This window comes from Macrobrachium nipponense, chromosome 4 (assembly GCF_015104395.2).
Source record: "Macrobrachium nipponense isolate FS-2020 chromosome 4, ASM1510439v2, whole genome shotgun sequence".
Lineage (NCBI taxonomy): Eukaryota > Metazoa > Arthropoda > Malacostraca > Decapoda > Palaemonidae > Macrobrachium > Macrobrachium nipponense.
The window spans coordinates 111164173-111178860 of NC_061100.1; the positions used below are offsets into that span (position 1 = coordinate 111164173).

The 14688-nt window shown below is 34.2% G+C and overlaps 1 protein-coding gene across 1 annotated transcript in view; it reads right to left on the reverse strand.

Annotated features, from left to right (window-relative positions):
- Positions 1-4046: 4046 nt before the first annotated feature.
- The window catches only part of LOC135211059 (DNA polymerase delta catalytic subunit-like), a gene marked incomplete in the record, with an annotated part of 237143 nt that continues 226501 nt past the window's right edge, over positions 4047-14688 (reverse strand). Inside the window, 6 exon segments of the mRNA XM_064244116.1 lie at positions 4047-4267; positions 5365-5492; positions 7062-7201; positions 8132-8261; positions 11232-11487; positions 12228-12400. Of these exon segments, the coding sequence (XP_064100186.1) occupies positions 4171-4267; positions 5365-5492; positions 7062-7201; positions 8132-8261; positions 11232-11487; positions 12228-12400 (924 nt within the window).

Genomic DNA, 14688 nt, shown 5'->3' on the forward strand with positions numbered 1-14688 from the left:
CCTCCATATCGGAAAGCATTAAGGAAAGTAGAGGCCTCTAAGAAATCAGGAAGTGGTGCATAAGATGTTTCGTCCCGTAGACATGATTTAAATACATATCTTTCTGATTTTTTTACATACTGAATTTTGTGAAATTTTATATAATTGCAATTTACCTTATGAGTGTAAACAAAATCAAATTACATAAAACTTTCATTCACCAGTGGTGTTGGAGACTGATGGACGTAGCGTTTCTCGAATCTGGAGTAACGAAAAGGTTTCAAAATAACAAATTACGTAATATATATACATACATACACACACACAAATTTATACATATAATATATATACATATATATATATATAGTATATATATATATATATATATATATATATATATATATATATATATATATATATATATTATATATATATATATATATATATATATATATATATATATATATATATATGTGATATATATATATTATATATATATATATATATATATGTATGTATGTAGTATGTAGTATGTATGTATGTATGATGTATGTATGTATGGTATGTATGTATGGTATGTATGTTGTATGTATGTAAGTATGTATGATGTATATTTATTATATATATATAATACTATAATATATATATATATATATATATATATATATATATATTATACATATATATATATATATACAGTCAGTCCCCGGGTTATGACGGGTTCAGCTTACGACGTTCCATGGTTAAGGCGCTTTTCAATTATATTCATCAGAAATTATTTCCAGGGTTACGACGCATGTTCCAGGGTTACAACGCCTCCAATGCTGATCTGGCAGAAGAAATATGACTCCAAAAATGCAAAATAATCAATATTTGAAGGTTTTTTTTGATGAAAAATGCAATAAGAATGCAGTTTACATAGTTTTGAATGCTTCCAAAGAATTAAAACTAAGATTTTCCTAGGATTTTTTATGATGTTCCGGCTTACGACGATTTTCGGGTTACAACGCGTCTCAAGAACGGAACCCCCGTCGTAACCCGGGGACTGCCTGTATATTATATTATATATATATAATAATATATATATATATATATATATATATATATATATATATATATATATATATATATATATATATATATGTGTGTGTGTGTGTGTGTGTGTTAGGACAACGCTTTTCCCTATTTTTTATTGTATCCAATCATCAAGTCGCATTGTTCCTTTTACCATTCTATAGAGCGAATATTCCGCGGCCTTTCCGCCAATGTATAACACGTAGTTCCATTATTTGTACACCTTATTATCTTTAAATGTATGTTTGTAAGAAAACGCAAATCTACTGTCTCAAGTCATTTCTGTTCTCAGTGCGAGTCTGTACTACTTATCCATCTGCACCTGTCTGTCAACCCAGTTCGTCTGTAAATAAATCATCAGTACCCAGCTACCTGTCTTAATCTCTCGTCCTCACAACTGGTGACCTCCCGGAGTTGATGATGCAGAGATTTAGGCCCAGCCTTTAATGAACTAATTATGGTCACTCACCTTCAGAGAACCTTTAGCTGACTCAATATGGTGCCACAGTTTAGGTCTCTGAAAACTTCATTGCCAGGACAACACCAACGCCATTAACGGACTAATCACAGCACAGCTTCCCAGGGTGTTTTGGCGTTTTTTCGAGGACGGGTAGCTGGGTGCTGGTCAGCCCGCACAAAACTCAGGCGGCGGTCCAGAAACATCCATCCGACGTTACGGACTCCTTTGCCTCACCCAGGGGACGCCAGATATCTTCTCAACCCGCCGAACCTGCGGACCTCCTTGGTTCTTCCCCCGGCACCATTGCTGCACCTGCGAGTCCCCAGGCAACCTCCCGACTCCACTGCTACACCCAGGGTCCTTCTTTACCAACCTGACGTCATTGTATTTCATTGTTTATTGGTCAATTTAGCTTTAACATAAAATTTACTGTGGTGTTTTTGTAGTTTTGTTTGTATGGTGTTTTTACATTGCATGGAACCAGCGGTTATTCACCAACGGGACCAACGGCTTTACGTGACTTCCGAACCACGTCGAGAGTGAACTTCTATCACCAGAAATACACATCTCTCACTCCTCAATGGAATGACCGAGAATCGAACCTGCGACCACCAAGGTGGGAAGGAAACACCATACCAACCATGTTTTTGTAGGGCTTTTTGTATCCAGAACGTTGTTCTGGATACAAAAAAATCAGGTTACGAAGGCCGATTTTTACGGATTAATTTCGTAACCTGAGGTACTACTGTATTTAAGTTTTTTCATTAATATTCAGAAACTTAGCACATTTTGCTCAGTTGTATCAAGACCTTGGTTGATAAAAAGCCAGAGAAAATAGTATATATTTAAAATATACTTTCCATACGGATTCTATAGGTAAATCTCTCAATCTGATGGTCTGTAGAAAGTACAGTTTATCTTAGGTCAGATCTTTTTATGGAATTACTGTAGTGTTGGATGTTTTTAATGGTGCAGTATATTAGTACTTATAAGAAGGCTAGACCCCTAATACATCTAAGATGAAATGCTACTACATATATTGTTCTTCCCATAGGGGTATTGATGCTGTCAGTGCACCTCAAGTGGTGCATTGTAGGCATTATGTACTTAAGGGTCTTTGCAGTGTCCCTTTGGCCCCTTGCTACAACTTCTCTCATTTCTTTTACTGTACCTTTGTTCATATTCTTTCTTCCATTTGACTTTCCACCCTCTACAAATTGTTTCCTAATGCAACTGTAAGGTTTTCCTCCTGTTACACCTTTCAAACCTTCTTACTGACTGTCAATTTTCTTTTCAGCATTTTATGGCCTTTGGCCTAAATTCTATTCTATTCTACAGTTAAAAAAAGCATTATCAGAACTCTCACAAAATATGACTACAGTGGCAGACCAATGAAAAATATTCTTCAGTTTCCAGAATTGTGAATATCTTTCATTACTTTTGCTTTACTGCATACTATTTGGGATAGATAGCAATGTAAAATAAAAGACCACCAGCCTGCTTGGCACTTTCATGGAAAAATTCTGCTCTTTTTGTCAACAAGTAATAACATGTAGAAAAGCTTACTGTTCACTGCACATTCTTCTTCTTTATTAGTAATATCAGAATTTTTTTATTCTTAGACATAAAAAATTATAATGTAAACTTATCTGATATACACACTTTTTGTCCACAGACTGCTTTCCTTCAGTGCTCATAGCCAAGTAGATGTTTTTTAAATTTTAATCTGATGGTCTGTGTAAAGTACAGCAAAGCTTAGGTTAGAAATTTGTATGGGATTACTGTAAAGTGTAGGCTATACTTATAAATGATTTTTGTTACTTGTATTTTGTTACTTATAAGAAAACTAGACTCTTAAAGCATCTGGTAAGCTGAGATTCTACTATGTTCAGTTTTGAAAAAACAGCAAAATTAGAACTGTCTCATGAAAAATTACTAGTGATAGATGAAAGAAAAATATTAAGCAAAAATGTGACCAAGAATGTTTTGCATCATTTTCCTTTTGCCTAACTGCTTATTAATTGGAGTGGACAGTAATGATTTATATCTGAAAATGAATTTATCCTGGTTCATGGTGCAGGAAAAATTTATGGATCTTTAGTAATTTACTTTTGGCAAATTTCTTTATACCAATCAAGACAAATTTTTTGTCTGATGATGCCAGCTCACCATTGAATATCATTGTTGTCATTTTTCTTTGAAACAAATTATAAAGTAAGTAAGATTAATCAGCTTTCCAATGACACCAAAATCAATATCTTGCCACAAAAATTATCATAAATTAGATGATCAGAGAAATTTGTTCCCAAGCATGAACATGGTCAGTGAGGATAATTGTCTTATAAACAATACGAGATTTGTTACTGCTGAAATTCCAAGAGGGTTGAAAACAGAACACTGAATTCAACACTTACTGTATGGTGACTGAGTAAAATTTAAATACTGTACAGTAAATGAGATCAAGATGTAAGAAGGCTACTGGTTAAAAGCTTGCAAGCTTTCATGTTACCCAAGGAATGTTAAAAATACACAATTAATTACAAAATATATGTTATTATATTGAAAAACTGATTTTATGCTTTCAATTGCAAATTGCTAAAAATGAAAACTTTAATAAAACATTTCCACATAATGTAAATAAGTATGGCAGTTTAATGTTACCATGAAGGAGCCCCAAATCTTCTAACAAGCTTATCTTGGTCTGAGAGCTCAAGCTGGACTTTCTTACGCATATAGAAAATGGGACAGTCGCGGCTGAAAAGATAAAGAAACTGTCAAAAAGATTATTTTTGTAAAAGATAAATAAGAATTCTAAATAAAATGTTGTTTGCAATGAAAATACACTGAAGGATTGTTTAAATGAATATCATTCTGACCATTTTTACATAAGGTCATCTTCATACATTTTAGCTGCTTTTCATCTATATTTGGGGACCAGCCCAGTGTGCCTTGAGCAATCCAATGCAGGCAACAATACAATTCTTTGCAATATCCTTCTGGCCTCAGCTGCACTTTTGATTTTTCATCCCTTCCATTTGGTAATCTTCCCACCTCACTCATGACATCTCCAAATTTGTCGTTTAAATTTTCATTTTTTATTTAAAAATAAATCCCTTATTCTAACCATTAGTCATATTGGTCTAGTTTAAGTACTTTAAAACACTAGTAACTCCTGTGGAGCTTCTGATTCCTTGATTATTTGTTGACTAATTTGAGACTTTGGTCAGAAGCTTATCAAAATATGACTTCCGTAACAAATAAAAATTATGTAAAACCTAAAATTCTTACAGTTTGGGTATTGGGTACCTTCTCAAAGGTAATGACATAGCTACATCAATTTTACCAAAGTGCTCAAATCAAGTCCATGTACTTGTAACCCTTAATGGAGTCTTAAAAATAATGTTTTCTGGGCTCAGCCGTGTCGCTCCCGTGAAATATGTCTGTTAGGGTCTTTTGATGAGGAAAAGGCTAATTGGAGGGGTTGCTGTGGTAGTGTTTAACACTCGCCCCAGTTTTATACCGACACCTTTTATATAGGTGAGCGAGTCAGAGGCTTCTGACATGTCCAATTTAGCAGTTCTCTGGTATTATAGCAATATTTTACTAGAAATAGTGCTAAAGCAGACATATTTCACTGGGCGACACGGCTTCCTCGCCCAGAAATAGATTTTTCCTACGTCAAAATCCCTTTTTTGGGGACAACTGTGTAGAACAGGTAAATATATTTTTACTGATTCCAGAATATGCTTTCAAAAACTGGGATGCATCTTATATTCTGGCAAATAAAGTAACTATGATGAAAACTGCAATGAAGCTTTGTCTATATTCCTAAAAATGCATGTATTTCTTACCTTGTACATATCACTTCTTCATGAATAGATCCCTGACATCTCTGACACTGAGTCCACAACCGTGCAAACTTCTCTTCTAATATTCCAAGTGCTTCCATTTGTGAAATGTATATGTCATTTTCCTTCAGCTAGAATAAAGATGCAATTAGCACATCAATATTGATGAAAATTATTATTATAAACAGAATACATTATCAATCTGGCGTATGTAGATAACAACTAGTATCCTTAAATGACAACTACCAAAACAATAACTACTTGCATTTGCAGTAATAAAATGGCAATTACGTATACTGAAAAGATACATTTTGAAAACCCCTTTTACACCCTAAAATTAGATTCCAATTAATTCATATGTTATGAGGGTTGTCAAATTTGCCCAACACATATTTTTGAAATAATATCTTCTGTATTAGGGCTTGTAAATACAAATATTAATAAAGATAAATAAAGTATATGTACTGAATAAAAAACCTGACAATACTTTAATTACAAATTCATTTGTAAAAAAAAAAAAAAAGATAAAGACTCAAGCATGGCATTCATTGAGATGAATAGATGTAGCAACTACAAGTATTCTTTGTAAACAATATGGGAAATAAAGAAATCATAAAAACTAAAATGACCATTATACTGAAAAGATAAATTTTGAAAACCACCCTTTACACCTGAAACATTATATCCCAATTAGTCCTTATGTTATTATGAGTGTTGTCAAATTTGCCCAACGCGTATCTTTGGAAAATTATTTCCTTTATTAGGGCCTGTGAATAAAAATATTAATAAAAATAAAATCATTGCAATACTTTATGTAATTAAAATTCATTAGTAATAAAAGATCAAGACTCAATCATGAAGTTCACTGAAATGAATGGGATCTAGCAACTGCAAACATTCTTTGTAAACAATACGGGAAACAATGAAATCATAAGACTTGCAAATTGTAGTTTTTACAGTCACTGCAATTTCTCAATGACTTCTGGCATTTCTATAAATAACATGACTTTTCCAGAGTATAGGCATCCTCAGTAATATTTTAATGTAAATACTAATAAAATTAATTGCATTACCTATTCTGGGGCAGTATATGAAAAATCTAAAAAAAAAAATTTTCTTATGATACTGTACATATATGGTTTTCTAAAGGTGGATAGCAGACCCCCCGCATTCACTTTCTGGAGATTTGCGGATTTCTCTCTGGACTATATCTACCCATTATTCTTAGGAAATAAGCCTATTTGCAGTACAGGCAGTCCCTGGTTCTCGGCAGACTAATTTCATGGCGATCTGGTTTTATGGCACTAGCATCAGCGATTAGGGCACCATAACTGGCCAAGTTTTGGTTATGGTGCCATAACACACCTAAGAGGGGCGCCATTCACCGAAGCTCGGAGCCACAAGCGCCACAAATTGCCAGGTTTCAGTTAATGGTGGTTTTCGCTTATGAGCACCCCAGCTGTGAACGGAACCCCCCCCCCCATTAATTGGGTACTGCCTGTATTTTTCATTGAGAAACTTTCACAAATTACTATGATATTCAGTTATAAACATCTTCAGAGTTTTTCTTGTATTTGAACTACCAAAATAGGCAATTATAAGCATTTTTAGAGGATTCTAAGCATTCACGGATTTCAGCTGTTCGCCGGGACACATCCCTCGTGAATATGGAGGTTTACTGTATCAATAAGCACCCTTACCTGACAGTGTTTGCATAATGCATCTGAGGCACTGCTAAGAGGGACTTTGCATCCTACGCATGAAGCTTTTTTTGTGATGAATTTAGCCATTGCTCCAATTTTGCTGTGGGTGATAATTCTCGAACGCGTGTGCTCGCCCTCTGGTGGAAAAAGAAATTTAGTTTTTAAAGTAGGCAATGATAAATATACTGCACTCAATTATTATAAAGTACTTACATTTCTTTCCTTTTGCATCGGTTCTGTCCAGTCTTTAAGGTGACACGTTAATGAAGCCCAACATGAAGGCTCCATACTATCATTCTTTTCTTTTCCCTACAGAGATCACAGCTTTTGTTAGGTAACAGACTTGTGCCATTCTGCCTGAAGAAATGGAGGCAGAAAAAATTCTATTGTGTTAAGGCACTGGTTTAGCTATTCTTGCTCTCTGGCTTTTTAGAATAGAAGGATAGGTATGATACAAGATTACTTTAACCAGACTCTGGGCCTAAAAAAGGCTTTCTTAGGCTGGTTCCCAGGAATTAACCTGGAGGAAAAAAAAAATAAATAAAAAATAAAACACTTGACTATTCAAAAAACCAACTTTGCCTATGAACATGATATCATTAAGTGTGAACTCCCTGCCTTCAGCGAGAATTCCTGACATTGTTGGATCTTGAAAAGAAATGCGTTTGCTGAATCAAATTTGGGCATTCAACAAGTAAGTGCGGAGCAGTCATGGGAACTTGGCATCCATTACATTTCATTGGGTCAGAATTTAGGGTATTCAGAATAGAAAGTGTACAAAACCACAGTGATTAATAGAAGGGAAAAAAAAAAAAAAAAAAAAAAAAAAAAAATTGCACATGGGTAAAGTGGATGCTCACAATCGAATGGAGACGCCCTTTTAAGGCCATTAAAATTGAAAGATTAGAACACAAAAACTATGAGCCTTCTAAAACACCAGACAGTAATTATTTTTTTAATCTCCATCTCCATTATTCAAAGAAGACAAACTTGACAAAATTATATCTACAGTTGGAATCTGGTAAAAATGCACATACCGTCATAAATGTATACAGTACAGTACTTACTTAGCAGCTGAGATTCTGCCTTGTCTCCAAGGATTGGCTCAAATATTCTGATGAGAGGTTTGCTTAACTGATTTGTTAGGTAATATTCATAATCAATGGGAAGGCTGTTCTCCAACACATAGATAGGATCCTGAAGAGATAAAAGATACATAATACACCATTGTATAAATCATCTTCAGCTAAAAAGGAAGACATAACCCTATTTATTTTTGTCAATAAAAATGATACATAACATGTAACTTTTAATGCTTAGATAAATTTACATGAACCCTTGATCTTGAAATTGGCAAAATAGTTTATTTTGCATCCCTGTTCACTAACTTTACTTACAATTCTAGACAAAACAAATTTTGACAAAACTGTTATAGTACTTAAATTTCAGTCTTTTTATGCCTGTATAGGTACTTAAAGAAAACTGTGATATAATGTTTCACCACAAACCAAATAATTTATTATTAAAATCTTAGCATTGTTTGGCATAGACAACTCACCTCACATTGGTTTGGCCTGAAGGGTTTGACACTGAACATTTTATCTGCCTAGCATTATACAACTTCTTAACCTTTACTGCCGACTGGACGTATTTTACGTCGACATTTTTTGTCTCTCGTGTGCCAACTGGACATATTTTACATCGACTTACAAAAGTTTTTTTTTTAAATTCGCGGGAAAATACTCATAGGCCTACCAGCCTAAAACTTTTGAATCACGCCCCTTGGGGGATGCTGGGAGTTCACGGATCAAGGTGTTGTTTTGTTTACAATCGTTACGCAGGCGCGCAAGCGCGAATTTCTTTCTTGCCGCACTAAAAAGTATCTGTGACACATCTCGGAAATTATTTCGTCACTTTGACATAATTTTTTTACCATTGTAAATTAGCCGTTACATGAAGTATTATATATGAAAATGTGCGCATTTTTATGTAGAATACAACAATAAAATACTCATGATTGTAGCTTTTATCCGTTTTGAGATATTTTCATATAAATAACAATAATTGCCAAAATTTCAACCTTCGGTCAACTTTGACTACCGAAATGGTCGAAAAACGCAATTGTAAGCTAAAACTCTTATATTTTAATAATATTCAATCATTTACCTTAATTTTGCAACTAATTGGAAGTCTCTAGCACAATATTTCAATTTATGGTGAATTTATGAAAAAACTTTTTCCTTACGTCCGCACGGTAACTCTTCCGAAAAAAATCATACATGCGATTGTGGTAATGTTTGCACCATTTTAAAATTAGCCGTTATATAAAGTTTTATATATGGAAATGTGCGCAATTTCATGCACAATACAACTAAAAACAACCAATGGTTGTAGCTTTTATCAGTTTTGAGATATTTTCATATAAATAACGATAATTGCCAAAATTTCAACCTTCGGTCAACTATGACTCTACCGAAATGGTCGAAAAACGCAATTGTAAGCTAAAACGCTTATATTCTAGTAATATTCAAGTATTTACCTTCATTTTGCAACAAATTGGAAGTCTCTAACACAATATTTTGATTTATGGTGAATTTATGAAAAAAATAACATTTTCTTTACGTCCGCGTGGTAACTCTTCCGAAAAAATCATACGTGCGATTGTGGTAATGTTTGCACCATTTTAAATTAGTCGTTACATAAAGTTTTATATATGAAAATGTGCGCAATTCCATGTAGAATACAACAAAAAATAATTGAAGGTTGTAACTTTTCTCATTTTTGAAATATTTGCATATAAATCACGATAAATAGAAAAAAAACCACGTTCGGTCAACTTTGACTCTACCGAAATGGTCGAAAAACGCAATTGTAAGCTAAAACTCTTACAGTCTAGTAATATTCAGTCATTTATCTTCATCTTGAAACAAATTTGAAGTCTCTAGCAAAATATTTAGATTTATGGTGAATTTAAAAAAAAATCCTTCCTTCCCTCCGCGCGCGGATTCTCCGCCACAAATCTCCGAAATGCGTACTTCCCATTCTCGGAATATTTGCTCCGTTTTATATTAGGCATTTCATAGAGTTTTATATATGAAAATGTGCGCAATTTTATGTAGAATAAAATGAAAAATATTTGAAGGTTGTAGCTTTTCTTATTTCCGAAATAATTGCATATACAAAATATATATATAAAAAAATTCGACATTCGGTCAACTGTAACTCGTCAGATATGGTCGAAAACTGCAATTGTAAGCTAATACTCTTACAGTATAGTAATATTCAATCATTTGTCTTCATTTTGAAAGAAATTAGAAGTCTCAAGGACAATATTTAGATTTATGGTGAATTTTTGAAAAAAATATTTGTTTACATCCGCGCGTTACGAATTCATGCATTATTTTGTGATAATATTTTCTCTGTGTTGCTTTTATCGTTTTACAATGTGTTATATACCAAAATGGTCGCAATTTGGTGTACATTACAACGAAAAAAAAAATTGTTACCTTTAACCGTTTTGCGCACAGCACGATTTGAATACAATTATATATGAAATTTCGTTTTTGCTCTATCATATATCGCATTATTTATATATGATAATCATAATTTTTTTCATTTGTGATGGTTGCATACTAAACTTCAGCCAATGACAAAAAAAAAGGAGCCAAAAATGAACTCTTAATCTTGAAAACTAAGCTCGCTGTGATTTTTTGAAAAAAATATTTTTTCCGCTTCTGCGCTCACTCTGAAACACCTCCGGCACACGGGAGACAATTTTTTTTTTACCGCTTCGGCATTTAAGGGTTAATGAGTAAGTTTTTTAAAGTAGAGTATCTCTGTTATGATGTGTATCCACAGTTTTTCATGAATTTATTTAAAAAATTGTAAAATGAAGAGGTATAAATGTGAGTCAAGTGTTGTATTTGACAAAAGTGAGTGAAAAGGATAGGCCATTTTAAATATACTTCACGGATTGTATAAGATTATAAATTCAAATACATTCTGTTTCTAGAATATTTACTTACAAAATCAGGATGACTGATGAATCCAATTTCATTATAAAAAAAAAAAAGGGGTGCTTGCATATACACAAAAAGGATACCTAAAAATAAATCCCATAAGAAAACAATGGGGTACGTATCTGAAGACGGAAAAGACATGATATACCTCAGCTTTTTCATATGCAGGGGTTCCTTTAGCACCAGCAACGATGACAAAGGGTACTCTGTCACCAAGTTTAGGCGCAGTACCTGGGTCTCGCTTCTTCATTTTATTTGCAAGTTCTACATGAGCTTGTTTAGCTGCATATTCCTTTTCTGTTTTAGTAAGTTCCTTGGTAATAACAAGCTGTGATATGTCAATACGATTGCAAAGCAAGTCTGCTATAGTTTGCTTTGCATACTCTGCAGCCCCCATGGGATCCCTGCAAAGTTTTAAAAGTCTAGTAAATGACTGGGTAAAAAAGATGATATTAACATCATGTTTATGGCAAGGTACCTGTATTACAAAACCTTATAAGTGAGCACACAAAAAAAGCAAGAAATTTCACCATAACTCATGGGTAATATAAAATTTAGGCAAATTTCCTCTAGCATGTACCATTATTAAGGCAGTGGAAAGGAATCTTGCCCTAACTTAGCAACTAAGTGCCCTTACCATAATACGTAGTAGTATATGGTATTTTCAGTGTAATGAAGGCAGCAAATTAATAACTAACTGTCCTCACCATAACAGTAGTTATTGTTATTTTTAGAATAATGAAGTCAGTTTATATTAGTTTGTAGTTACATCAACTGATAAATTGAAATCCTAGTGTTACAGTTACTCAATTGAGTCTCTGCAATATAAATAATGAATGAAGTCTGTTTCAAGTGCCTAACAAAATATACAAAATCACAATTAAACACAGCAAACATAGAAACCTGTGATATAACAATAAGAAAGTACAACCATCAATGACTTGTTCAGTGCGCAGCTGACAGTGCTAAAGATTCTTTGCAATATCCCTTAAATGCTGGTGGCAATCCTTACTGTCTTTAATTCTTTTTTATTCATTTCCTTTGGTCTCTACTCTACCCATCTTGTTGTTTCACTTTTTTTTTATTTCAGCTTCCTCCAACTTTCACCTTTAATCTACAAAGCTAGAAACCATCTACAACATACCTGTCAATGAGGATTTTCTGTAAACAAGTATTTATAAGACTGGCTACAATAGGGCAATTATCTCGTCGGACAGTCTCAATGCCTTTACAATCCATCTTATCATGAATTTCAGGTCGAGTGAAATAAAGGCCTGCATATCGCTTCTTGTTGATAAGAAGATAAGGGAAATACACCTAAGGAAATAAAATATAAAGGTAAGGGAAATACATGTTGGGAAAGATGTTTAATTATATTCTTTTTCATTAAAGCACATAACTCAAAATATAAAATTTTTTCTTCTTAATAAACAGATTTTGATGTAGGGAAAGCCTATTGTTGATAGATGCTGTGAGTCCTATAAGGAGTTAGGTCCTGCCAGAGGCTCCATAAGACAAGACCAATCAATATTAGAGAATTCTTTCAGTTGGTCTTTGCATGAAAGTGCTGACTGACACAGTGCTAAGATTATAAATGGACCCAACAAATAACGGTAATATCTGTGCCTCCAGCAATATCCTTGGTCCTTCCATTCACCCTTCTCAAAAAAAGTGCATTCCTCGTTGGACGAGTGGTTTACTTGCTCGCCAATTGATTTGGTAGTCGCCTCCCCGCTCTGCCAACATTGAATCAGAAGAATTTATTTCTGGTGATTGGAAATTAATTTCTCAATATATTGTGGTTCGGATCCCACAATAAGCTGTAGGTAGGTCCTGTTGCTAGGTAGCCAATTGGTTCTTAACCACATAAAAATATCTAATCCTCTGGGCCAGCCCTAGGAGAGCTGTTAGCCAGCTAAGTGGTCGGATCTAAAGTGGTGTGTTTTGGTCCAACACGAGGTGTAGACTAACTTTAGATTGGGCGCAAAGTTTTCTAATCCTGCGGCCAATGGCCAATCAGAGCGTTCCTTAAGAGGGGTTGTCAGCCACGCCACCTCAGAATTAGGCACAACATAATTATTTTTTTTTTAAATATAGAACTTTTCTTATTCCATATAATCTTTAAAAATGAATCTAAAACCATGACTTTCTGAGAAAAAAACATATAGTGTGGGGGTGGGGGTAAATAAAAAATTCTACTGTAAAAAAATAAATAAATAAAATTAAAAAATTAGTATTAAAAATAGGGGGTAAATGAATTTTTTTACCATAAAGAAAAAAAACTTATGAAAAACTCAATGGCATGAAATATCTAGCCTAACACGACGTATTTTTAATCAATTTGTATTTTTCATAGCTAACAAACCTTCGGTCTTAACAATAGGATAATCTTCGTGTGCCAGCTAGGAAATGGTTAAAAATCAAAGATTGCAAAGCAAGGAATCTGTGGCATCTGGCAACTCATGTGTACGAGGTGGAAGGCATAGACACCGTGACGCGAAAATACGGAGGGGTGGCTAGGGGTGGGCAGTAAACATAAGACCTCAGGTTTGTTAGTCATGAAAAATAAACTGATTAAAAATTTGCCATTTGTTCATACACAGAACAAATCTTTGGTTTTAACAATAGGATAGACTTATACTTGGAGGGAGGTACAAGTACCTTAAACTGGCTGGGAGTTTAACCCACCTGACCACCCTTCCTACAAGAATGAGTCTAAAGAAAGGGGTCCAAACCCGTGAGCGAATAGACAATTGGATGTCTAAAAACTCAGCTGTCTGGGTTGAAATACAATGATTTATGACCAGATTCATTGTATTCCAGGAACAAAAGAAAACTCTGTTTAAGCAACAAACCATGCAAGCCAAAGAGGTTTGTCACCACACCTCATTCCCCTTGCTAAAAGAGAGGAGCACTTGCTACTGAATAGCAAATTTGTCTACTGTATATTAATACAAAACCACCACCAGTATGACCACCTTACTCACCTGTATCAGAACAGTTTCAGCATATGACGTGTCTATTTTTCTACCTGCCTGTAGGAAGAAAGGAAAAAAAGAGAGAAGAGGCCAGCCAACTCACTCATCCTCTCTTTCACGCAATCATCTTAGACAAGATCATCGGATAAATGAAAAACAGTGGGAGATAAGTGTGTCAGAGGCGATAATTTGCGAAAAGCAAGATCTTAGCATGTCGATCTCAGTAAGAAAATGCCTACAACAAGTACTGCTATTAGTGAATTTAAGGCCAGTAAAGGCTGGTTCGAAAAATTAAAAAAGCTAAAAGGGCATACAACGTGGCTACTTCAGTGACTAGGACATATTTGTAAAGTGAAGTGATGTAAAAACTTTTATGGAGGATTATCATCCCAACAAAGATATTGTAATTTGTGTCTCCAACATGTTTACTGACAATGCATAGTTTCATTTTAGACAAATTCTACAGACATCATAAACAAATGTCTCTGGAGAGTTTTACTGGTCGACAGAGGTCCAGTGACTCTCAAAGCTCATCCTAATGTCTGTAAAAAAAACCAAGAGGGGAAGTAACCCAAAACAGTGCCAGTAAAAAACAATGGGAAGAAGTAACCCAAGATAGGCCCTTGA